This window comes from Pelmatolapia mariae, linkage group LG9, assembly GCF_036321145.2.
Source record: "Pelmatolapia mariae isolate MD_Pm_ZW linkage group LG9, Pm_UMD_F_2, whole genome shotgun sequence".
In the NCBI taxonomy this organism is placed as follows: Eukaryota; Metazoa; Chordata; class Actinopteri; order Cichliformes; family Cichlidae; genus Pelmatolapia; species Pelmatolapia mariae.
Window position 1 is genome coordinate 8,811,686 of NC_086235.1, and position 26,692 is coordinate 8,838,377.

Sequence of the window (26,692 nt, forward strand, 5' to 3'; positions counted from 1 at the left end):
AATTTTAAAACTTAGTAGTGAATTAAAAATATCAGATCTCCTGCCAAATTTAATTGATAAGATATATACATACATTATATTTATGTATCCCAGATAATTGTTTTTCATCTAGTCATGGGACACCCACCCCTTCTTCCCAAGTTATCTTGGGAGGAAGGGGTCGCAGCCAAAGCGAGCTAGTGGGGGTATTTAGACACTCACAACCAGTGGGGTAAAAAGAGCAATCAAGAAACTCGCAGCCTACATGGCCACAGATGTGCTGGAAGAGCTAGAAGCTCTACCCATGGAGAAACACTTGGAGAACCTTGCTACGCCTAACAGTGGACAGGTACTGCTGCCCAACCTGACAGCCACAAAGGGAACTCATTTAGGTAAAGATAACAGGGGAGCACATGCACCTAACCAGCCTGCACCAGCCTGACATTTCTTCCTCCTAAGTTAAATGAATGAATGGATTGAACTTAAATGTTCAGCTCAGTTTTCTGTTTTGACCACCTACACCCCAAGATACTGTTTTAAAAAGTGTTGTATTCGGATCCTTTTGAAGTTTATAAAGGGCCTGTTCATTTTCATTAAAATTATTTGTTACATAAATGTTACTGTTTTATTTTATTTTGATTTATGCTCCCACTACACTGCACATCTACAAACAACAAAGCCATGGACTGTCAATTGCTTTTACATGCTGTGAACATGAATAGGTTTCATCAGAGTTTCAATTATAAAAGAAAAGGAAAAGACAAACTGAGCAAAAAGAAGCAAAGAAGGGGGAAAAAAAGACCAACTTCTTCCCAATTGATAAGAAAAATACTCGTCATATTTTCATAATAAAGGATCAGGCTCCCCATTTATGACAACTTGGACCATTAATGTATGTTACATTGATGTTTGTTTTAGTATGCTGCTGTACAGTTAGGGTCAACATCTCCATTTAAATATAATTAATATACAAAACACAATAAAAGTTATACATGAATTATTCATTATTTTTTACTATTGATAAAACTCATGTATACTAATAAAAGTTATACATGAGTAACAGCATTATTGATAATAATTAATAATAATAATTCTAATGCCAACATGATGACTGTTCATAGCTCCTGCTTTGAAATACTGAACTTTAAAATTGACCCTATGAAAGATCATAATTCACAGTGGCCCACTGTCAGAATAATTCTGAATATAAAATCATTGAGTTCATCTGAAGCTTTGCTGTTGCAAGCCACTGTGGGAAAGCTGTGTTATTATAATGAAAACATCTGTGACACATTCACAGATGACGAGGTCACAGAGGGACGACACACAGAGGCTGTATTAAAGTCAAAAATCCAAATCTTTAGTCCTAAACAGACAGTGGTTACAAACAGGAAGACAAGCAGTCCATTAAACAGTCTACAGGGTCAAACATACAGAGAATTCAAACGGCTATAAAAAAAAAAAAATAACTACACACTGAAAAATAAATCAGAAAATGACTTCAAACTTACTGAGAGCAAGGCCTCTGTTACAAATCTAATAGAAAAACATGCTGTACAGACACAATAAGGTAAGTGTTCATGGTCATTTAAAAACTGGCTCTACCTGAACCACTTAAATGTTTTATGAAGTCACTGAGTCGACAATTTCTAAAGTTTGTTTTCTTAATTGCAGATAGAGTGTGGCTGGTAAAGATGAAAACAAATACAGAGCGTAAACTGTCTTTGTTAGTAACAAACGTGAGGAAAGAAAAGACAGCACTCGCTGTCATCTTCATAATCATCCTGTCAGGATGATCCTGATCAATACATGACAGGGGAGGTCCTGAGGTAGGCGGGGCTCTCTGCCTTTCATGGTGACATCACGAGAGGACCTGTCACGGCCAGGAGTATCAGCAGGGTGCTGTTCAGCTGTTTCTGCCTTTCTCTCGCTCTCTTTCTCGCGCAGGGTTCACGCCCTCGGCCCACACCCCTCAGAGGAGCAAACGCCTGAGCTTCATTAGTGTGGCCAGCATTTAAGCCAGGGTGTGACTGCTGTTCTTTGCTGGATCGTTGTGTATGACTCGTGTCAGTGCCATCAAGTTACCTGCAAGTTTTCCCTCATGTTCCTGAGCTTTGAACTAACGAATCTTTCCCTGTGGTGAGTGTCAGAGAGAGAGAGCCTGACCTTGTGTGTGGATTGTTTGACGAGCGAGTGCCTTTTCCCTGGATTTCCCTGGAGCCCTGTCCCTCCACTTTTGTACATAGCACTATCTCTGCACCTTTTTATATACACCCGGTGAACTATGTAAATATATTCCTTGTGAGCTTGCTTAAACACTTCAAGTTGTAAGCTAATGATAGTTAAATAAGAACAGATGCATGCTGGTGCAATAAACTGTACGTTTTACGTCCAATGGATGCATGATCTGATTAGTCGATTAATTGCAAAAATAATCCGTGACTAATCGACTATCAAAATAATCGTTTGTGGCTGTCCTAGTTCTTACAAACCATCCCACTGTGTAAACCTGACATCTGTGGAACAGCTGAGCTGTATGATGTGTAAAAGGACACAAAACATTATTTACCATCAGATCCCGAGCCCTCCATGTGTTAATCAAGAAACTGCTTCTGTGCGACATCCATAAATAATGAAAAATTAAGAGCTAAAAGGCCAGTTTATTTGCAACATCTTCATGTGAACACATTCAAGAACATCATAGATGAAAGAAACATTAAAAACTTCCACACTACATAAAGCAAGAAAAATAGTTTCTCTTTCAGGTTGTTTCAGAAAAACAAAAACGTCAAACAGCTCCAAGACTCTCTTTGAAAGAACTAAAAACCTTTATTCTTTCCTTGTGTGCTAAAACATGTCAGAGTTTTAAAGGTTAAACATGAGTTTCCAAAACGTTTTGCTGGAGAACAATGAACTATTTGACTGAGTTTCAATTATTTACAGACGAGCAAAACCAGGACAGAGAAAAAAGGACAAAACTGACTCAGTAAAACGACAGAAAATAAGATCCCATGTAAATCTGTATTATGTAGAATTTCAGCCCAGCAACCAGTTCAGTTCAACACAAGTTTAAATGATTCTATCTGAACTCTGTGGAGCCTGATCTCAAGCTTTTTGAGTCTGACACTGAAACCAGAGGATCTTTCTGTCTCTTCAGATTCACTGTGATCCAGTGATGGGAGTGATTTCAGCTCTGAGTGATCACGCTGATGTTTGCACAGAGCAGACAATGAGGTGAATGTTTGGGCACATTGGTAACAGTGAAACAGTTTATTAGTAACGTGGGATCGTTTGTGTTCGGAGTATGAACTGAGATTCCTGAAGCTCTTGTCACACTGGTCACAGCTGTAGTTTCCTTCCATGTGTGTACGTTGATGATAGTTACGACTACTTGATTGTGAGAAGCTTTTGTCACAGTGTCTGCACTTGTATGGTTTCTCTCCTGTGTGGACCCGTTTGTGTGTTTTAAGCCCCCTTGCAGTGGTGAAGGATGACCCACACTGATCACAGAGGTGCTTTTTAACCCCACTGTGAATCAGTTCATGGCGTTTTAATCTACTTGATGTGGTGAAGCTTCTCCCACATTCTTTGCAGTATTTCAGTTTGTCTCCAGTGTGTTTACGTTGATGTATATTTAGGGCGGCTTGCCAACTGAAAGTTTTTCCACAGAGGTCACAACGAAAGTCTTTCCCACCACCACAGTGATGACAGGGTTGAGAACTGGATCCATCTGTGTCGCTCTGCTTCTAAACAAAGACACAAACACAGTGTAAGTCAGTCCTTCAACACTTTTATCCTGAACGTAGCCTGAAATAAAGAATCTCTGCAGACGTCCAATTACATTTTACTGTTTCAGTTAACACACTCAGTTTACTGGGCTGCAATAACTACAATACTACCACCATAATACTACAGTAATACTTAAATCATAACTGACATGAAAATCTGAATAATGACTCAGAGCTTTTCCATGCAGTAAAATTGCTAACATAGTTTAATGAGTTGTTCCAAACAGTCAGGCTAAAATGACAAGATAACAATATAAGTACATACCTCACAGTAACTGCACTTGTAGAGTCTCTTTCTGGTGTGGATCTGTTGGTGTTGTCTCAGGTGACGTGGAGATTTAAAAGTCTTCTCACACAGGTCACATTTATAAGGTCTCTCCTCAGTGTGGGTAAACATGTGTTGTTGTAACTCTGTGTGAGTTATAAACTGTTTGCCACACTGTTCACAGCAGTAAACATCATGTCTGGTGTGAATGCGTAGGTGTTTATTTCGGCTTCCTCTCCGGCTGAAAGTTTTTCCACAAATGTCACAGCTGTATGCCTTAATTCCAGAGTGGGTAACTAGATGCCTCTGTAAGTGGCAACGTTGAGTAAAAGCTCTGCCACACTGATCACAGCTGTACGCTTTATCTCCAGTGTGGATGAGTTGGTGTTTTTTTAGGGAACCCTTCAAGGAAAAAGACTTTCCACACAAATTACAGCTGAACGGTCTCTCTCCAGTGTGGATGACCTGATGCTGTTTTAGTTTTGCCTTCCCAGTAAACTCCTTCCCACACTCGTCACAGCTGTAGGCCTTAATTCCAGAGTGGGTAACTAGATGATTCTGTAAGTGGCTACTGTGAGTAAAAGCTCTGCCACACTGATCACAGCTGTACGCTTTAACTCCACTGTGGATAAGTTGGTGTTGTTTTAGGTAACCCTTCGTGGAAAAAGTCTTTCCACACTCGTCACAGGTGTATGTTTTCTCTCTCTTTCTTCTGTGAGGTTTGTCGGCCTCCTGAGAGCGCTGACTTCTTGCTCCATGTTGGTCCTGCAGTGACAGAGATACAAACAGAGGCAGTGAGTGAAATGCAGTCGTGGAACAAACTGAACCTTCAAACTCCCTCCATTAACACTAGTTTTAAACCTGAAGGTGAAGTGTGGCACCAAACACCTTAAAGGTCTCTTATCCCCACCTGCTGGTAGTTCTAACACATTACATCCAACCTGGTGCTAAAAATAATTCATGACTGTTTAAACACTAAAATCATGCCCATCCCTCCTGACTGTACACACACACACACACACACACACACACACACACACACTTTCATATTATTTTATAATTTATATAATTCTGTTGTTCCTATTACATATTTCTATAATTTGTATCTATTTATTTATGTATGTATTTGTATTATCACTGAATAATTATGTATGTAGTTATACATAATTATTCAGTGATAATAAATCCTATGTTTGTTTGTTTATTCAAAAGGAACCCCATTAGCTTCTACAACAGATGTTGCTTGTCTTCCGTAAAATACAATCACATAAAATATTATACAATAAAGTGGATTCAAGATATCCACATAATTTGGCTTTTACATCCACAGTGAGGTTTCACAATTAAAATATAAGCAATCAATAATAATAATAATAATATAATAAAGCTCTGTAAATCGGCTTTTAAGTGTTCAATGAAGTTTTGAATCGTTTCTAATTCTCTAATTTCATAAGGCTATTCATTCCACTTAAAAGCTGCTCTAAATATTACAGTTTTACAAAAAGTTACTTTTAACTCGAGCTTTTACTAAATTGCAGTTTGTTGAAAATCGTGTAATATCATTATGTATTTCATCTGGATACTGCAGCTGAGCAGAAAAAAATGTGGTGTGTTTAAAAGAATTGCTTTCTTTATAACTACAAGTAAGCCATAGAATAGCTGGTCAGGATCCAGCTGGTCGACCTTAATCTTACAGAGATGTGATGATTTTATGGATAATTCAGTCAGTCATCCACAAACACAACAAGCTGAAAGTCAGTGATGCTGCTCGGTTTGCAGTCCTGAATATCACGGCACAAGCAGGATTCACTGCACTGTTAATGTTAGCTATGTTATATTGCTGCCTCTGTTCGGTGGTGTCGAGCCAAACGGACTTTAACGTGTGTTTGAACGAGCTGACGGTTCACTCGTTAAGTTGAAAGAAAGATGCTTTAATCACAGGAGTCACACATGTGTCCACTGTACCATCTGGGAACTCTTCTTGTTTAGTACTCGTAATAACACAAACACTAAATCCTCCTTCTCTTGTGCTGTTTTGTAGCAGTGTATACACCTGAAACTGTCACCTGTCTGTCTGTCCTGCACTCTCTCTCTGTTTCTTTCTCTCTGATTGTGGAATAAAAGTGTGAACATGTATTTATAAGTTACACTTGTGTTTGAATCCTGCAGCTTATCACACATTTGATTTCCATGTGTGACCACTGCAAGTGTCCAGAGTGAGGACAGACTGAGGGACCCACTGCTGCACATCATTTGTGAGGCTTTGCACCCCTGATGATCCACCAGGACAAACTCAGCAGTGTGTGAGGAAGAGGAGGAGGAAGAGCCAGCACCAGCTGACAGATGGAGAGAATAGACAGACTGTTCCCTGTTTGTGAAGGACTGCTAGGAAAGTTTAGAATAACTAATTGTCTGTCCTGAATCAGTCTTATTAGGTAATGTTCAAATAATGTTATCATTCCAGTGTTTTCAGTGTGGGAGAAAGTACTCAGGGCCTTCAAGTTACACACTATGAAAGGCAGCAACAAGTTTAATATTCAGAAACCTAAAGTATGTATCAGCAGCAGAATGGAGCTAAAAATAAATGTTTGTTTCAGTTCTATGAAGCTTTGAGTATTTTGGATTAGTAGTACTGCTGTGTTTGTTATCATATTGCTGTAATTGTTTATATGCTTTATATATTCTGAGCTAAGTTGATCTATAGTGTTACATCATATTCTATAAGGATGTTATGTGTTTGTTTACTTTCTGCCCAGTTTGACCCATTTAGCAGAAGTCAGCCTGTTTAAGGCTCTGATATCTATTCTGTATGACTTAAAGCAGTTATGACATGGTCTGATTTTCTCACCCAATAAAGGAATATTTAATATATCAGTCTACTCTTCATTCTATCAGAAACAGCAGTGTTGGGTGTAATGCATTACTAGGTAACGCGTTACTGTAATTAAATTACTATTCACTGAAAAAGTAGAGTAACTAATTACTGTTCATTTTTAGGTATTTCAATTACAGTTACATTCAATGTACTTGCGTTACATTGTAAAATAATTAAACTTGCTGAATATCATTATTTAATTTCATTAATTCATCTTCTAAAGGTAAAAGTAAACTCTGCCGCTTTAACATCGCTGTAGTGCAGCTGCACGTCATTTCGCACCAGTTTGCTGCATAGTCGTATTCTGTAGCGGAAGATGTCTGACTCGGCATGGACATATTCCCGTCTCTTCACTTTTCTGAAACAAGCAGACAAGAACATTACAGCAACATGTAAAAACTATCGGCTGCTGTTAATAGCGCGAGTAATCTACTGAAGCGCCTGACACGAGAGCATAGACGAATACTTCTGAGTGATCCTTGTTCGTCATCCATGGATAACACCGCGGCAACTCCTGCTAAGCAGCAAAATGTGATTTTACTTCAGCAGCACAGAAAGCGTCTGAAGGTGAGCTTAAAAAATAACTGCAGGCTACATAGCTGGACTGGCTATGCCTGGTATCCCCGATGGTGATTTTTCGTTTTTATGGACCGTTTTTTTTTTCCGTAACGGTATAAACACTGAAAGGTGGTGGATTGGCCAGATGAAGGGAGATGTGTAAAAAATAACTCAATTGTTTGGTGGTGGCTATTGCGGAGCTTCTACAGATTCAGTAACATTAGCAAGTGGTGGAGGCCAGCAGGTGCAACACGCTGGCAGGTGGATGACGGACAGGCAGGAGGAGCAGAGACCCGAGGCGGTGAACTGAACTTCAGGTAAGAAGTTATGACCTGCAGTCTATCTGGGTCAGATATAAACCAAGTTTAGGTGGAGTTTATTTTCATTATGCTTACTTTTTACAGTCAGTTGACAGAGTCTCTATACTGCTGGGTGGGTGCTATGATATTACTAATGTTGAACTTGTTTTATCTTATAAGGTTAGTTATGAGAGTTTCCAACCGTCCTGTAAAAAATGGAATCGTCTCGTATACAGAGAAAATATTACGCGTTTCGTATTGAGGTGAAAAGCAACAGTTTGTCCCGTATTTCAGCTACAATGAAAAAGACAAAAGCTGGAGTTATTCTGTCTTTGCTGCACAGCTGCCTCTTCTCCTCTCATTCTCTCCCCCTCCCTCTCCTGTTTCTACTTCAATCATGAAACTGATCAGTGATCAGCTGATCGGCTTTTCTCTCGTTTGTTTACCGCTCTGAATCCTACAACAAACGTTTTCATCTGATGTAAAATGTATAGAAATCAATTATTGTACATAGTATTTTTTTAGGGTCCCATCATAATTTCTTCAGAAGTAGCTAAGTACTGTTTATGATGCCAGCATGTTCCCACATTTTCTAGATACTATAACAGTACTTTGTGTAACATGCCATCAAAAAGTCGATTAAGTTTTTCTTTCTCACCTGTCTTTCTATCTCCTTTCACTTTTTAAAGGTTGCCATATTAGAAAAAATATTTAGCCCTGCCATGGTGTTTATTGATGTGGCAAATGAATGGTTTATGAAAATATATCTAAATCTGTCATCAGTAATCAGTAATGATCATGTCTCACCTCTAGTCTTCTCTGTCTTAATTTCAGGTTTTCACCATGTGTTGTAGACAGTTCAGGAGGTTAACTCGACCAAGCAGTCTTTCGGGTACTGTTTAGAATACCACAATAGGGAGGATGGTGAAGGTTTAGGTTTATTAGATTGATTAGGGGTGCAACGGATCACGGTTTATCCGAAATCCGAACCGATCCCACTCCACGGTTCGGTACGCACGTGATCCGAAGATTCGAAAAAGAAAAAAAAGTATGTGTATGGTGCGCGTCGTCAGTCTGTCAAGCGGTAGTTATGGTCAGCGCTAGCGGTCCAAGTAGCGGAGCAGAGGAGTTTGCGGCATTTAAGCAGCCCTTTGCTGCCCAGTCCGACCGGGCTAAAGCTAAAAGCTAATGGGGTGTTTAGCTGCAGACGGGAGGCCGTCGTCTGTTGTGCAAAACAAGGTTTAAACTGTGATGAACGTGCTTGAGCCACGCTATGATATCTCGTTGCGCGTCCACTTCAGTGACAAGATCGTTCCAAGCATGTATGAGCAGGAGAAGTTTGAAGTTATGGCTGAACTGTCCCAGGCATCTTCTGTTGCTCAAACTACAAATGGGTGGAGCTCCAGGGCAACGGAAAGCCACGTGACTGTGAGCGCTCGTTATATCACAGCGGAGTGGTAGATACAAAGCCCTGCACTGCCCTATAGATTATATTAGATTAGATGAAAATTTATTTATTTCTCGGGTGGGTTCCTCCGGGAAATTCAGTTTCCAGTAGCACAGCACCAACAGAAGTTGCAGAATGTGAGCAGAAATATACCATGTTTACACATATATAAATACAGAGTATACAAAAGGGATAAATAGAATAAATAGGAATAAGAATACAAGGGAACGGCACATTTCAAGTATTGTGAGTCTATTGCACCGTTGGATATTAACAAAAACTATTGCACAGTGAAAATGCACTACAGCTTACTTGTTTCCCCCTCCTCTGTCCCCGTTTCCCCTCCAGCGAGGAGTTAAACAGTTTGTTGGCCTGTGGGACAAAGGACTTTTTCAGTCTGCTGGTCCTTGACTTTAGGAGAAGCAACCTGTCACTGAACAGACTCCTCTGGTTGTTTATGGCCGTATGCAGAGGATGCAGAGGCTGCCCAGAATGTTCCATAATGTCCATATTGCACCTTAATTAGTTTTTATATAAGTGTGTGGAATGAGTCTTCAGTTGAATGTTTTTTTTAATAGACAAAAAATACTTAAATAAGTAAACGGCGAGTAGAATTTGTCTTTTTTTTCCTATTTTTGCTGATCCGAAAATTGATCCGATCTGTGACTTTAAAACCGTGATCCGATCCGAACCGTGAGATTTTTGATCCGTTGCACCACTAAGTTTGATACATATATACCAACAAGACAGTGTACATCACTGTGACAACAGCGTTTGTTTTCATTCAAAGGCTTTATGGATTTTCCTATAATACCTGGTGGGCCGGTCTCTAGTCAAAATGCCTGGGCCGATTTTTTGTCCCAGTCCAGCCCTGCCAGGCTACATTGTGGAACAGATGCTACCGCTGCGTCCTGTAGAGTGTGCGTCTTTAAAAAAGATTTATTTATTATTTAAAGAGTTTAATTTCTATTGTTTGTCCACTCAAGGTTTATATGGATTTTAAGAAGTATTTAGTTAAATACTTATGTAGAAATTAAGTTTCTTTTCTGACACAGTAATTAGATAAGTACTTTAAATACAATATTGACTAAGTAATTAGTAATTAATTACTTTTTTAAAGTAACTTACCCAACACTGAAAAACAGTTATCACAGCTCGTACATTTTCTTTTTACACATATGTAAGCAATGGGCCAAATTTAGTAATGCCAACAAATTAAACAAACAATATTTGTCTCCTATATATGATACATCTATAGATACACTGTCAAAGATACTTGTCTTTCAGTGAAGTGAGTAATATAATAACTATAATATTGGCCATATTATATTTACATTACCAAAGTGAGATGACTTTAGTCTCATGAACAACATTAGTTAATTGTTATTTACTAACTAATCTTAAATGACTGTTCAGCACAGAAATCAAGCCCAACAATCTTGTTTTACAGTCCTGTGGTCTCAGCCTCAGATACTTATTAAATCACACAGAGCTCATGTAGAAACAAATGAACAAAATATGTTCTCCTTCATTTCCAGCTGTTAGTATCATGGTTGCTAGGCAACCTGGGCAGTCCCATTTCACAAGCCTACAAGCCTCGCACTTCCGGCCTTAGCGGTCTTTGAGTACGTGGCCCTTGAGGACCGTTGAGGCTGCGTACTTTAAAGCTGCAGAACCTGAATTGGGATACAGCCATGATGATCTCCAGCCTTGTGCTCGTCAACATTCTCACCTGAGTTAAGAAGACGATTACTGAAATGGTCTCAGCAGGTCCTTTAATGACAGCAATGAAATGCAGTGGTAAGGGTTTTTGGGGATTAAGTTCATTTTCATGGCAAAGAAGGACGATGCAATTCATCTGATCACTCTTCATAACATTCTGGAGTGTATGCAAAATGCTATTATAAAAACTTAAGCAGCAACTTTTCCAATTTCCAATATTTATGCAATTCTCAAAACTATTGGACACGACTGTATAACCTCTTTTTAAGTTTGTGGATATTATACATGGCTATGCTCAGGATATGTCGGCCAATTTCCACTGGAAATGCCTTTTGGTTAAACTGTCAGCAAGGAATTTGCATTTGCACTGTTAAATTTTTATATAACTTAAATGCACATAAAAAACAGCTGCTTGTTTAAGTGAAAATACATTGATGGGTTTTTTAATAAAGTTGTGGAGTTGTAAAGTATTTTGTCTAGTGTCAATTATATCGTCAGTTATATTGTTATCACAAATTTTCAAATGTATATCGTGATAAATATTTTTGGTCATATCGCCCTGCTCTGTCTGTCACCTTCTGTGTTGAGCTCATTGTTTTCTCTGTAGTGGCTGAGCTGAATCCAAGTAGCTGAAAATGTTCCTCTGCTGCTCCGTCAGACTCTTCTCCTCCTGCTGATCAGCTGGGACACAAAACAGATCTTTGTTAGGCTCCACACTGCACTGAAGAGTCAAAGTGTCTCATATGTTCATCTCACAAGTAAAAGAACACATTTTTGTTTCCCGAGGTGGGCAACTTATTGGAAACAAACACAAAAGGTTTGAGCCCTGATACCTGGCATTGCTGGCATTGAAAGATGCAATGCCAGCAATGAGGATTATAAAGACTAAAACCAATCATTAAGCAAAGACAACAGGGATCATTTGTTTCTGTTTATTTAGCATTCACAACATTTGTAGTTGCCTTCTGTTCAGGGAAAGTCCACACACAATGTGTGGTAACACCATCCGCAGAAGGTGCATTCAATCTCTGTAAGAAAAACTAGATTGTCTGAGACTGTGAAATGATATTAACAAAAGGAGTGGTGATTTGTGGTTTTTTTTCTTCTTTTGGAAGAGCGGAAAACACTGAAAGTTGCAAATGTATTGTGCTTGAAACAAATTCAAAATAGGTGATAAAGCCAGCTGCACATGTGTGTCACAAGTAAATCTGGCTGTATAATAAACAGAAACAAGTGATCCCTGCTGTCTTTGCTTAATGATTGGTTTGAGTCTTGACAATCCACATTGCATCTTTCAATATGTTTGTGGGTGGATTTGAATGCACCAGTGTAAGTGCAGCCACTCAGACTCAATGTGGTCATAGAAACAGGTGCAGATGTGTCACGAGTTAATCTAGTAGTAGGCTATGGCACTTGGCCACAGGTGGCAGTAATGGACTGACCTCCATTTGAGACTGCTCCAGCTGCTCTGTGACAGTCAGTAGATCTGCTACAAATTGCAGATCATATGCAAGTTTTGGAAATTACATTATAAATATTCCTAACTTAGCCATGGCAGCCATGTTGATGTATTACCTATATTGGCTGAAAATGTTCATCTCCAGAGAAAAGACACAGGCAGACTATGCTTACAGGATGTGATGTTACATGTTATTATGTGATGTTATTGAAATCATCATGAATAACGGGAGTGGTGATTTCTATAACTTTGTGTATATAATTTGGCATTTCTTACTGATGTAGGCCAAAAATAAATACATAATAAAATGTAATTTATTTTAAAGTTTTATTTGCAAGACACAAAATCAGACAAAATAGAAAGTTCCACATGTATTGTGCTTGAAACGAATTCAAACGTGGCGATAGAGCCAGGTGCAGATGTGTATCACAAGTTAATCTGGCTGTAGGGTATGGTACTCAGCCACAGGTGGCGCTGGTTGACTCGACTCCATTTGAGTGCACACAAAGTGAATTGCACGCTTTAGTTGTGAAGCAAAAACGCTGAAATCGGAGTGATAACAAGTACGAGGGGAACGATGACGAGGACAAGATTCTCCCGATTGTTTACTCTTGCTGTCCTGTGAACAGCATCGGCATGAGAATATCACCAGGTACACTCGCAACATTTTTAAACATTTAGTTGTTCAAGAGGAACAAGACTGATGGAGTGTGTTTGACGGAGTGCGGGATTAGTGGTGAGAAAAACAACTCGTGAAACTTGATCTTTCTATACTCGTGGCTCACTTGCACTTCTAATCTATTCGTTTGCACACTTACACACACACAGCTGTGGTTTCCTGTTTTGCTGCACTCTGGAGAGCCTCGCCTTTAACGGTCTTCTCTCACAGAGAGCAACAGAAAACTTCATTAAGAAAACTTCGAAAAACTCGAGATTGACTGAACTCAGTTCAAAGTTACCTTGGCACTTACCTTTAGATGTGAGAGGTAGTGATGGTCCGCTTGAAGCTGACGCTCCGGTGCATGTGTCAAAAAGATCAACACGCTGCTTCAGAAGCACTGTGTCGAGGCTTGATTCGTTTGGCCAGAGTCACGTGATTAGTGACGTCTGAAGCTTCATTGACTGTAGAAAACGTAGAAAACTGTAGAACGTAGCTTTTTTTTTAAATTGAACTTTATTGAAACACAATGAGTGTAGAACATACAAACAGACGAAGTTTACAAAAGAACAGAACATGAACGCACAGAACCAGGAGTAAAAAATTATTATATGAGTATGCAACACGTTCTCACTGCCTAAGCGTAACATTTTACGCTAGGTGACAAATCGTCAACTGTTCCTCCCTGTCCTCATCGTCTGTTGTCTTCGTCTCTGTTATCAGTCATCATAATTTTACTATCTCTGTGCAAGTCTGCAAATTTCTTTATTAAATCATAAGATTCTTAAATTCAGCAAGTGTCTCTCTGCCTGGGTCCTCGTCACAAAACATGACATCACCGTTTTGTACATTTTAACACAACCCCCACATTTGTGAAAGAAAAGCAAAACACTTTTTTGAGAAGTCTGTAACAAAACCATCAAATCTGATAAAGGTTATTTAAATGATGCTCATAGTGAGTAAGAAGTAAACTGAGTGCATGTTTTGGACAGAGATTCACTTTTAATGTGTATGTATAATATATTCCAGATACATAAAAAACACTCCCAAAACAGAATAAATTATTACAAAATATTAATAAAAAACTATAAAAATGGAGGCAACTTTGCCTGTGGTAGAATGTATACAATGTATGAAAAAATCTTTACTGCAGATACTAATTTAACTAATTTAATAATACTAATTCTGTGTTGTATGATTTATGAGTTTCATGCTTTCATAGTGGTACTTGGGAGAGCTTGACATTTTTCTCAGGTGGTACACACTGTAAAAAGTTTGAGAAACACTGATAAGTGTGTCTGTATGCGGCAGTCATACAGACAACTGGACGGTCCAAAAGTTGGCCTACCTATTACTGGCTGGGGTTTTAGTAGAGTTGTGGCTGAACCACATAAAAATATATCATTAATTTTAATCTCCCCAAACAATGATAATGTTATGTTGGAATGTTGTTAAAGAGGGTCAAAAATGTTTCAACCCAGTTTGTTTTGCACATTCTGTATAGCAGCTTTAATATAGGGAGGACACAACTTCCAGATTGTATGAGTAAAATCAGGTTTTTTCTCTTCCTCAGTTTAATAGTTTCTCTTTTGCCTGTCACTATTCCCTGTCTGTTTTCTTACCTGGTTCTTCCTGACCTTGTACTTTCTCCTCACGTTCCCCTCTTTCCTCTCTCCCTCTTTGGACTGACAATCATACACAAATAGATTGTATTCAATTAGATGAGAAAATTACATTAATATGAAAAAAAATTTATTAAGATCACTAACGAAAAGTCCTCTCTCAGTGTACTTTCAACCAAAAGGCAAATAACCAAACCACATGAACATCTAATAAAAGATATAAAATATTGAAACACTGATGCAACATTATCCTTTATTGATGGATCATTTGTTCTTACACTTTTACCTGAATGTGGCTCCTGTTTTTGAAAAAACTTCCTTATATCCATTATGAACCTGTCTGTCTCTCTGTACACAAACACACACACAACAGGAGTTATAAGGTTAATGGGCATTCAGTCAGTTAGCTAGTTAGTATCCATTTCAAACAGGACAGTGGTAACAACGGCAGGCTACGGACAATTTTAAGTTTTAGATTTTCAATAGCCTGTATACATTTCAGTGGGAGCAACAGGACGGTCAAATGTCGCTGAATTTACTACAGAGTAGGACGGATTGTAGGGTAGCAAACATCATTGGAAAACACGTTTTCAACACTGCAGGTTACCTGGGTGTAAGGTTTTTCAGCTAAAAAGAAACATGACTCCTATCTAACTACATAAAGAGTAAGTGAAGGTTAAATGCTGCTAATATGTCCTGTTTTAATCCAGGCAATGGATTAAAAAATGGCCTAAAATCGCCCCTGGCCTGCATTATTCAGTTTGCATTGGTAATGCCCATTATTGTAATGCTTTTTTAAGATAATGTTTTCTTTTGCGTGGAAACCAGGTCCAAATGGCTCTTTGGGTCTTAAAGGTTGGTGACCGCTGTGCAAAACTAATTAAAACATTGTAAGTGCAGGTCTTCAGTTTACGTTTCTTTGTGAAAACAGCACAGCAAAGGAGTCTCTGTGACGTTTTGGTATAAGGGATAAATCTTCTGACCGAACCTGCTGGGACTGTGTGAGGTCCTGAGGCTAAGAGTAAGGATTTATCCACAGGAGAGCTGCGTTCTTACAAACCATCCCACTGTGTAAACCTGACATCTGTGGAACAGCTGAGCTGTATGATGTGTACAAGGACACAAAACATTATTTACTATCAGATCCCGAGCCCTCCATGTGTTAATCAAGAAACTGCTGCTGTGCTACATCCATAAATAATGAATAAATTAGGAGCTAAAGCTAAAAGGACCGTTTATTTGTACCATCTTCATGTGAACACATTCAAGAACATCACAGATGAAAGAAACATTAAAAACTTCCACACTACATAAAGCAAAAAAATTATTTTTTCTTTCAGATTGTTTCATATAAAACTCAAACATCAAACAGCTCCAAGACTCTCTTTGAAAGAACTAAAAACCTTTATTCTCATGGTCCAATCATGAGTGAACTCCCCGATGAAGCCTTGTGTGCTAAAACATGTCAGAGTTTTAAAGGTTAAACATGAGTTTCCAAAACGTTTTGCTGGAGAACAATGAACTATTTGACTGAGTTTCAATTATTTACAGACGAGCAAAACCAGGGGTCCGTTCTTCGTACCTCGCTAAGTAAGTTAGCTGGATTTGATTGTTGACGATTTTGCGTGATCTTGGATCGTTCGGTTCTCCGAAGCTCATCCGGGACTTGCTGTCATAGCAACAGATCCGTAAGCGTAAACCTGCTTGGGAGCAGGCTTACTTTATGTAAACAGGATTAGATCGCGGCCACTCAGGTATGTCCGCTTCATGTCCGGATTAGCGAGCTCAAAGTTGGCGCGATGATTTGATCTTGGATGTAGTAACCGAGGTATGAAGAACGGACCCCAGGAGAGAGAAAAAAGGACAAAACTGACTCAGTAAAATGACAGAAAATAAGAACCCACGTAAATCTGTATTATGTAGAAGTTCAGCCCAGCAACCAGTTCAGTTCAACACAATTTTGAGTGATCACGCTGATGTTTGCACAGAGCAGACAATGCGGTGAATGTTTCGGCACATTGGTAACAGTGAAAGAGTTTATTAGTAACGTGGGATCGTTTGTGTTTGGAGAATGAACTGAGATTCCCGAAGCTCTTGTCACACTGGTCACAGCTGTAGTTTCCTTCCATGTGTGCACGTTCATGATTGTTACGACTATTTGATTGTGAGAAGCTTTTGTCACAGTGTCTGCACTTGTATGGTTTCTCTCCTGTGTGGACTCGTTTGTGTGTTTTAAGCTCCCTTGCAGTGGTGAAGGATGACCCACACTGATCACAGAGGTGCTTTTTAACCCCACTGTGAATCAGTTCATGGCGTTTTAATCTACTTGATGTGGTGAAGCTTCTCCCACATTCTTTGCAGTATTTCAGTTTGTCTCCAGTGTGTCTACGTTGATGTATTTTTAGGTTCTTTTGCTGACTGAACGTTTTTCCACAGAGGTCACAACGAAAGTCTTTCCCACCACCACAGCGATGACAGGGTTGAGAACTGGATCCATCTGTGTCGCTCTGCTTCTAAACAAAGACACAAAGACAGTGTAAGTCAGTCCTTCAACACTTTTATCCTGAACGTCGCCTGAAATAAAGAGCATCTCTGCAGACGTCCAATTACATTTGACTGTTTCAGTTAACACACTCAGTTTACTGGGCTGCAATAACTACAATACTACCACCATAATACTACAGTAATACTAAAATCATAACTGACATGAAAATCTGAATAATCACTCAGAGCTGCTTTTCCATGCAGTAGAATTGCTAACATGCTAACACAGTTTAATGAGCAGAGTTGTTCCAAACAGTCAGGCTAAAATAACACGATAACAATATAAATACATACCTCACAGTAACTGCACTTGTAGAGTCTCTTTCTGGTGTGGATCTGTTGGTGTCGTCTCAGGTGACGTGGAGATTTAAAAGTCTTCTCACACAGGTCACATTTATAAGGTCGTCCCTCAGTGTGGGTAAACATGTGTTGTTTTAACTGTGTGTCTGTTGTAAACTCTTTGCCACACTGTTCACAGCAGTACACATCGTGTCTGGAGTGAATGCGTAGGTGTCTATTTTGGCTGTCTATCCGGCTGAAAGTTTTTCCACAGATGTCACAGCTGTATGCCTTAATTCCAGAGTGGGTAACTAGATGCCTCTGTAAGTGGCTACTGTGAGTAAAAGCTCTGCCACACTGATCACAGCTGTACGCTTTAACTTCACTGTGGATGAGTTGGTGTTGTTTTAGGGAATCCTTCCTGGAAAAAGACTTTCCACACAAGTCACAGCTGAGTGGTCTCTCTCCAGTGTGGATGACCTGATGCTCTTTTAGTTCATCCTTCCCAATAAAATCCTTCCCACACTTGTCACAGCTGTATGCCTTAATTCCAGAGTGGGTAACTAGATGACTCTGTAAGTGGCTACTGTGAGTAAAAGCTCTGCCACACTGATAACAGCTGTACGCTTTAACTTCACTGTGGATGAGTTGGTGTGATTTTAGGGAACGCTTCCAGGAAAAAAACTTTCCACACAAGTCACAGCTGAACGGTCTCTCTCCAGTGTGGATGACCTGATGATGTTTTAGTTTGGACCTCACAGTAAACTCCTTCCCACACTCGTCACAGGTGTATGTTTTCTCTCTCTTTCTTCTGTGAGGTTTGTCGGCCTCCTGAGAGCGCTGACTTCTCGCTCCATGTTGGTCCTGCAGTGACAGAGATACAAACAGAGGCAGTGAGTGAAATGCAGTCGTGGAACAAACTCAACCTTCAAACTCCCTCCATTAACACTAGTTTTAAACCTGAAGGTGGAGTGTGGCACCAAACACCTTAAAGGTCTCTTATCCCCACCTGCTGGTAGTTCTAACACATTACATCCAACCTGGTGCTAAAAATAATTCATGACTGTTTAAACACTAAAATCATGCCCATCCCTCCTGATTATTTTATAATTTATATTATTTTGTTGTTTCCTATTACATATTTCTATATTTTGTATAGATTTATACACAATGATTTACTGATAATAAATCCTATGTTTGTTTGTTTGTTTATTCAAAAGGAACCCCATTAGCTTCCACAACAGATGTTGCTCGTCTTCCGTCAAATACAATCACATAAAATATTATACAATAAAGTGGATTCAAGATATCCACATAATTTGGCTCTTACATCCACAGTGAGGTTTCACAATTGTTAAAATATAAGCAATCAATAATAATAATAATAATAATAACAATAATATCAATAACATCTTTATCTGCTAAAGGTAAAAGTAAACTCTGCCGCTTTAACATCGCTGTAGTGCAGCTGCACGTCATTTCGCACCAGTTTGCTGCATAGTCGTATTCTACAGCGGAAGATGTCTGACTCGGCATGGACATATTCCCGTCTCTTCACTTTTCTGAAACAAGCAGACAAGAACATTACAGCAACATGTAAAAACTATCGGCTGCTGTTAATAGCACGAGTAATCTACTGAAGCGCCTGACACGAGAGCATAGACGAATACTTCTGAGTGATCCTTGTTCGTCATCCATGGATAACACCGCGGCAACTCTCTCGTATACAGAGAAAATATTGCGCGTTTCGTATTGAGGTGAAAAGCAACAGTTTGTCCCGTATTTCAGCTACAATGAAAAAGACAAAAGCTGGAGTTATTCTGTCTTTGCTGCACAGCTGCCTCTTCTCCTCTCATTCTCTCCCCCTCCCTCTCCTGTTTCTACTTCAATCATGAAACTGATCAGTGATCAGCTGATCGGCTTTTCTCTCGTTTGTTTACCGCTCTGAATCTTACAACAAACGTTTTCATCTGATGTAAAATATATAGAAATCAATTATTGTACATAGTATTTTTTTAGGGTCCCATCATAATTTCTTCAGAAGTAGCTAAGTACTGTTTATGATGCCAGCATGTTCCCACATTTTCTAGATACTGTACCAGTACTGTGTGTAACATGCCATCAAAAAGTCGATTAAGTTTTTCTTTCTCACCTGTCTTTCTGTCTCCTTTCACTTTTTAAAGGTTGCCATGTTAGAAAAAATATTTTGCCCTGCCATGGTGTTTATTGATGTGGCAAATGAATGGTTTATGAAAATATATCTAAATCTGTCATCAGTAATCAGTAATGATCATTTCTCACCTCTAGTCTTCTCTGTCTTACTTTCAGGTTTTCACCATGTGTTGTAGATAGTTCAGGAGGTTAACTCGACAAAGCAGTCTACTTTCGGGTACTGTTTAGAATACCACAATAGGGAGGATGGTGAAGGTTTAGGTTTATTAGATTGATACATATACACCAACAAGACAGTGTACATCACTGTGACAACAGCGTTTGTTTTCATTCAAAGGCTTTATGGATTTTCCTATAATACCTGGTGGGCCGGTCTCTAGTCAAAATGCCTGGGCCGATTTTTTGTCCCAGTCCAGCCCTGCCAGGCTACATTGTGGAACAGATGCTACCGCTGCGTCCTGTAGAGTGTGCGTCTTTAAAAAAAAATGTATTTATTATTTAAATAGTTTAATTTCTATTGTTTGTCCACTCAAGGTTTATATGGATTTTAAGAAGTATTTAGTTAAATACTTATGTAATAATTAAATTACTTTTCTGACACAGTAATTAGATAAGTACTTTAAATACAATATTGACTAAGTAATTAGTAATTAATTACTTTTTTAAAGTAACTTACCCAACACTGAAAAACAGTTATCACAGCTCGTACATTTTCTTTTTACACATATGTAAGCAATGGGCCAAATTTAGTAATGCCAACAAATTAAACAAACAATATTTGTCTCCTATATATGATACATCTATAGATACACTGTCAAAGATACTTGTCTTTCAGTGAAGTGAGTAATATAATAACTATAATATTGGCCATATTATATTTACATTACCAAAGTGAGATGACTTTAGTCTCATGAACAACATTAGTTAATTGTTATTTACTAACTAATCTTAAATGACTGTTCAGCACAGAAATCAAGCCCAACAATCTTGTTTTACAGTCCTGTGGTCTCAGCCTCAGATACTTATTAAATCACACAGAGCTCATGTAGAAACAAATGAACAAAATATGTTCTCCTTCATTTCCAGCTGTTAGTATCAGGGTTGCTAGGCAACCTGGGCAGTCCCATTTCACAAGCCTACAAGCCTCGCACTTCCGGCCTTAGCGGTCTTTGAGTACGTGGCCCTTGAGGACCGTTGAGGCTGCGTACTTTAAAGCTGCAGAACCTGAATTGGGATACAGCCATGATGATCTCCAGCCTTGTGCTCGTCAACATTCTCACCTGAGTTAAGAAGACGATTACTGAAATGGTCTCAGCAGGTCCTTTAATGACAGCAATGAAATGCAGTGGTAAGGGTTTTTGGGGATTAAGTTCATTTTCATGGCAAAGAAGGACGATGCAATTCATCTGATCACTCTTCATAACATTCTGGAGTGTATGCAAAATGCTATTATAAAAACTTAAGCAGCAACTTTTCCAATTTCAAATATTTATGCAATTCTCAAAACTATTGGACACGACTGTATAACCTCTTTTTAAGTTTTGTGGATATTATACATGGCTATGCTCAGGATATGTCGGCCAATTTCCACTGGAAATGCCTTTTGGTTAAACTGTCAGCAAGGAATTTGCATTTGCACTGTTAAATTTTTATATAACTTTAATGCACATAAAAAACAGCTGCTTGTTTAAGTGAAAATACATTGATGGGTTTTTTAATAAAGTTGTGGAGTTGTAAAGTATTTTGTCTAGTGTCAATTATATCGTCAGTTATATTGTTATCGCAAATTTTCAAATGTATATCGTGATAAATATTTTTGGTCATATCGCCCTGCTCTGTCTGTCACCTTCTGTGTTGAGCTCATTGTTTTCTCTGTAGTGGCTGAGCTGAGTCCAAGTAGCTGAAAATGTTCCTCTGCTGCTCCGTCAGACTCTTCTCCTCCTGCTGATCAGCTGGGACACAAAACAGATCTTTGTTAGGCTCCACACTGCACTGAAGAGTCAAAGTGTCTCATATGTTCATCTCACAAGTAAAAGAACACATTTTTGTTTCCCGAGGTGGGCAACTTATTGGAAACAAACACAAAAGGTTTGAGCCCTGATACCTGGCATTGCTGGCATTGAAAGATGCAATGCCAGCAATGTGGATTGTCAAGACTAAAACCAATCATTAAGCAAAGACAACAGGGATCATTTGTTTCTGTTTATTTAGCATTCACAACATTTGTAGTTGCCTTCTGTACAGGGGAAGTCCACGCACACTGTGTGGTAACACCATCCGCAGAAGGTGCATTCAATCTCTGTAAGAAAAACTAGATTGTCTGAGACTGAAATGATATTAACAAAAGGAGTGGTGATTTGTAAAACTTCAAGTGTATGATAAGGTGAAAACAAATACACAATTGCATGTCATGTAGTTGAAGGTTTTTTTTTCTCTTCTTTTGGAAGAGCGGAAAACACTGAAAGTTGCAAATGTATTGTGCTTGAAACAAATTCAAAATAGGTGATAAAGCCAGCTGCACATGTGTGTCACAAGTAAATCTGGCTGTATAATAAACAGAAACAAGTGATCCCTGCTGTCTTTGCTTAATGATTGGTTTGAGTCTTGACAATCCACATTGCATCTTTCAATATGTTTGTGGGTAGATTTGAATGCACCAGTGTAAGTGCAGCCACTCAGACTCAATGTGGTCATAGAAACAGGTGCAGATGTGTCACGAGTTAATCTAGTAGTAGGCTATGGCACTTGGCCACAGGTGGCAGTAGTGGACTGACCTCCATTTGAGACTGCTCCAGCTGCTCTGTGACAGTCAGTAGATCTGCTACAAATTGCAGATCATATGCAAGTTTTGGAAATTACATTATAAATATTCCTAACTTAGCCATGGCAGCCATGTTGATGTATTACCTATATTGGCTGAAAATGTTCATTTCCAGAGAAAAGACACAGGCAGACTATGCTTACAGGATGTGATGTTACATGTTTTTATGGGATGTTATTGAAATCATCATGAATAACGGGAGTGGTGATTTCTATAACTTTGTGTATATAATTTGGCATTTCTTACTGATGTAGGCCAAAAATAAATACATAATAAAATGTAATTATTTTAAAGGTTTATTTGCAAGACACAAAATCAGACAAAATAGAAAGTTCCACATGTATTGTGCTTGAAACGAATTCAAACGTGGCGATAGAGCCAGGTGCAGATGTGTGTCACAAGTTAATCTGGCTGTAGGGTATGCTACTCAGCCACAGCAAAAACGCTGAAATCGGAGTGATAACAAGTACGAGGGGAACGATGACGAGGACAAGATTCTCCCGATTGTTTACTCTTGCTGTCCTGTGAACAGCATCGGCATGAGAATATCACCAGGTACACTCGCAACATTTTTAAACATTTAGTTGTTCAAGAGGAACAAGACTGATGGAGTGTGTTTGACGGAGTGCGGGATTAGTGGTGAGAAAAACAACTCACGAAACTTGACCTTTCTATACTCGTGGCTCACTTGCACTTCTAATCTATTCGTTTGCACACTTACACACACACAGCTGTGGTTTCCTGTTTTGCTGCACTCTGGAGAGCCTCGCCTTTAACGGTCTTCTCTCACAGAGAGCAACAGAAAACTTCATTCAGAAAACTTCGAAAAACTCGAGATTGACTGAACTCAGTTCAAAGTTACCTTGGCACTTACCTTTAGATGTGAGAGGTAGTGATGGTCCGCTTGAAGCTGACGCTCCGGTGCGTGTGTCAGAAACATCAACACGCTGCTTCAGAAGCACTGTGTCGAGGCTTGATTCGTTTGGCCAGAGTCACGTGATTAGTGACGTCTGAAGCTTCATTTACAGTGTACTTTTTTTAAATGAACTTTATTGAAACACAATATAGAACATACAAACAGATGAAGTTTACAAAAGAACAGAACATGAACATACAGAACCAGGAGTAAAAAATAATTATATGAGTATGCGCAAAACATCACGTATATATTGTTCTGAGAGGCTTTTCGTTGGTTGAGTCTGAAATTGATTGTATGTACAATTCCATATCCTTATAAAAAGGCAGAAATATGGTGTTTTATTAATAAACTTACATTTATGGATAAAAAATTTAGCTAAAACTATTAAGAAATGTATTATAAAAAAACATGGAGAACTTAAAGAAACAGAATAAAACATTTTCCCATAATCAAGAAAACTCCCTTAAAATATGGACAATAACAAAACTGCTAAATTCCTTCCAGAATCTCTGTGTAGAGGAACAGTACCAAAAAAGATGTGTCACAGTTTCTGGATGATCCCCACAGAAAGTTCAAATAATATTTATGTCTCTTTTAAATTTTACCATATAGTGACTGGCTGGGTAACATTTATGAAGAATTTTATATGAGATTTCCTTCACCTTGTTTACAATTAGACATTTATGGGATCATTCAGACTGTCTTCCAGGTGATATCTGGAACATGTCAGTTCCAGTAAGATATTATATATATGGGAGAGACACGATATCTTCTTGGAATAAACTACGTATTCTCTTATTGCTGTTACCAAGTTCCTGTGAAAAGCAGATTTTTCCCACTGCTGACTCAGCTGGATCAGGGAGAGTGACTGAGGTAGATATTGAACTGTCAGTGTTTTTATATAAGATTAAAGTACCTGAGGGTATGACACCAAGCACCATTGAGAATTCCCGAACACTGACTGGAAAATGATATAGTGTAAGGAATTCATTGTAAGTAAGCAGTACTCCCTCTTTATTAACCAGCTGAGCCACCAATAGGATCCCATTTTGGACCCAAGTTTCCAGGAAAAGTGATTTATTTTGAAATAAAATATCTCTGTTATTCCAGATGAGGTATTTGTGTGGTGAGAAGTTGTGTTTATAAATGAGGGTCCACGGTAAGAGGACCTTCTTATGGTTGCTTATGGTTTTTCCATATAAAATTAAAGAACATGCGGTCAGTGTCTTTATTCATTTTCTTATCCAGATGTAAGGATAGAGCAGCATGTGCCAGTCGGGATATCCCTTCAGCTTTAGTAATTAACACTCTACCTTTGAGAGATAAATCCCTTTGCAGCCACTGGTTGAACTTTTTTCATGTTTTTTGTATAATTGGACTGAAGTTTGACGAGCATCTTGACTTTTGGTCTTTGGATATTAACAGTTCTGGGTATGTGACTTCTTGTTTAACAGAAATGTTACAGATAGTATTTGCAGTGCAGCCTTTAACTGCTAGTAATTCATATTTTTTAGATTTAGACATAAACCAGATGCCTCAGAGAAATCACTAATAACTCTAAGGGCTGGACGGATTTGATTTGCATTCTTCGAGAAGAGTGCTGTCATCAGGTAGCTGGCTGATGATGAGCTCCTTATCAGCTATGGTGAGTCCTTGTAAAACAGGTCAAATCTCGGGGTGGAGTCTTAATCATTTTAATTGAGCTATTGCCATTCGTGTACAAAGTTTTGAAGCTTTACAGAAAAATTCTCCAAAGCCAATTTTTTCCAAAGAGTGGAAAATAAATTGATGTTCAATTGTAACAAAGGACTTTTAAAAAATCCAGGAAGAGAATGAAGCTATTGTCAGATACCAAATCAGAGTAATCAAGTAGATCTAAAACCGGATTCCAAAAAGGTTGGGACACTAAACAAATTGTGCATAAAAACTGAATGCAATGATGTGGCAAATGTCAGTATTTTATTCAGAATAGAACGTAAATTATGGAACAAAAGTTGAAACTGAGAAAATTTATCATCTTAAGGGAAAAGTATGGTGATTCAAAATGTCATGGTGTCAACAAATCCCAAAAAAGTTGGGACAAGGCCATTTTCACCACTGTCTGGCATCTCCCCTTCTTCTTACAACATTCAACAGACGTCTGGGGACCGAGGAGACCAGTTTCTCAAGTTTAGCAATAGGAATGATCTCCCATTCATGTCTAATACAGGCCTCTAACTGTTGGGCCTTCTTTGTCGCACCTTCCTCTTTATGATGCGCCAAATGTTCTCCATAGGTGAAAGATCTGGACTGCAGACGGGCCATTTCAGTACCCGGATCCTTATCCTACGCAGCCATGATGTTGTGAGTGATGCAGAATGTGGTCTGGCATTATCTTGTTGAAAAATGCAGGGTCTTCCCTGAAAGAGATGCCGTCTGGATGGGAGCATATGTCGTTCTAGAACCTGAATATGTTTTTCTGCATTGATGGTGCCTTTCCAGACATGCAAGCTGCCCGTGCCACACGCACTCATGCAACCCCATACCATCAGAGACGCAGGCTTCTGAACTGAGTGTTGATAACAACTTGAGTTGTCCTTGTCCTCTTTGGTCCGGATGACATGCCGTCCCACGTTTCCAAAAAGAACTTCGAATCGTGACTCGTCTGACCACAGAACAGTCTTCCATTTTGCCACACTCCATTTTACATGATTCCTGGCCCAGTGAAAACACCAGAGCTTGTGGATCTTGCTTAGAAATGGCTTCTTCTTTGCACTGTAGAGTTTCAGCTGGCAACGGCGGATGGCATGGTGGATTGTGTTCACTGACAATGGTTTCTGGAAGTAGTTCACTGACAACAGTTTCTGGAAGTAGTCCTGAGCCCATTCTGTGATTTTCCTTAAGGAAAAGGACCCCAAAGCGCTTTACATATCCAGTCATTCACCCATTCACACACACATTCACACACTGGTGATGGTAAGCTACATTGTAGCCACAGCCACCCTGGGGCGTACTGACAGAGGCGAGGCTGCCGGACACTGGCGCCACCAGGCCCTCTGACCACCACCAGTAGGCAACGGGTGAAGTGTCTTGCCCAAGGACACAACGACCGAGACTGCCCAAGCCGGGGCTCGAACCGGCAACCTTCCGATTACAAGGCGATCGCCCCCCCAGTATGGGTTTACGCCCTTGACCCTTACGCACAGAGATTGTTCCAGATTCTCTGAATCTTCGGATGATGTTATGCACAGTTGATGATTATAATTGCAAAGTCTTTGCAATTTTCCGCTGGGTAACACCTTTCGG

At 39.1% G+C, this 26,692-nt stretch overlaps 3 protein-coding genes and 2 long non-coding RNA genes across 7 annotated transcripts in view; 1 reads left to right on the forward strand and 4 right to left on the reverse strand.

The window, feature by feature from the left end:
• LOC134634075 (zinc finger protein 729-like) overlaps positions 1-26,692 on the forward strand; it is a 219,534-nt gene that overhangs the window by 17,602 nt on the left and 175,240 nt on the right. The gene's annotated exons all lie outside the window — the stretch shown is intronic.
• LOC134634076 (zinc finger protein 208-like) overlaps positions 2,640-26,692 on the reverse strand; it is a 144,860-nt gene continuing 120,807 nt past the window's right edge. The window contains exons 5-6 of one of the 2 annotated variants that reach the window (XM_063483138.1): positions 4,033-4,797; positions 2,640-3,722 (exon numbers count right to left, since the gene is read on the reverse strand). In XM_063483138.1, coding sequence (XP_063339208.1) covers positions 3,033-3,722; positions 4,033-4,797 — 1,455 coding nt within the window. In that variant the 3' untranslated portion in view covers positions 2,640-3,032. Of the gene's footprint in view, positions 3,726-4,032; positions 4,798-26,692 lie in introns of both variants that reach the window. The other variant, XM_063483137.1, reaches the window with a different exon arrangement.
• Positions 8,673-13,430, reverse strand: LOC134634081 (uncharacterized). Its single transcript, XR_010094812.1, has 4 exons — positions 13,364-13,430; positions 11,509-11,614; positions 10,944-10,984; positions 8,673-10,137 (listed from the first exon to the last, which is right to left on the reverse strand). It is a non-coding gene; the product is annotated as an uncharacterized LOC134634081 (long non-coding RNA).
• Positions 16,054-19,056, reverse strand: LOC135933584 (zinc finger protein 665-like; the record flags this gene model as incomplete). Its single annotated transcript, XM_065471690.1, has 3 exons — positions 16,054-17,185; positions 17,511-18,359; positions 18,982-19,056. Coding segments are annotated over 3 exons (1,488 nt in total), but the record flags the coding sequence as incomplete, so codon positions are not given.
• LOC134634077 (uncharacterized) lies at positions 19,067-21,671 on the reverse strand. Its single transcript, XR_010094806.1, has 3 exons — positions 21,514-21,671; positions 20,948-20,988; positions 19,067-20,140 (listed from the first exon to the last, which is right to left on the reverse strand). It is a non-coding gene; the product is annotated as an uncharacterized LOC134634077 (long non-coding RNA).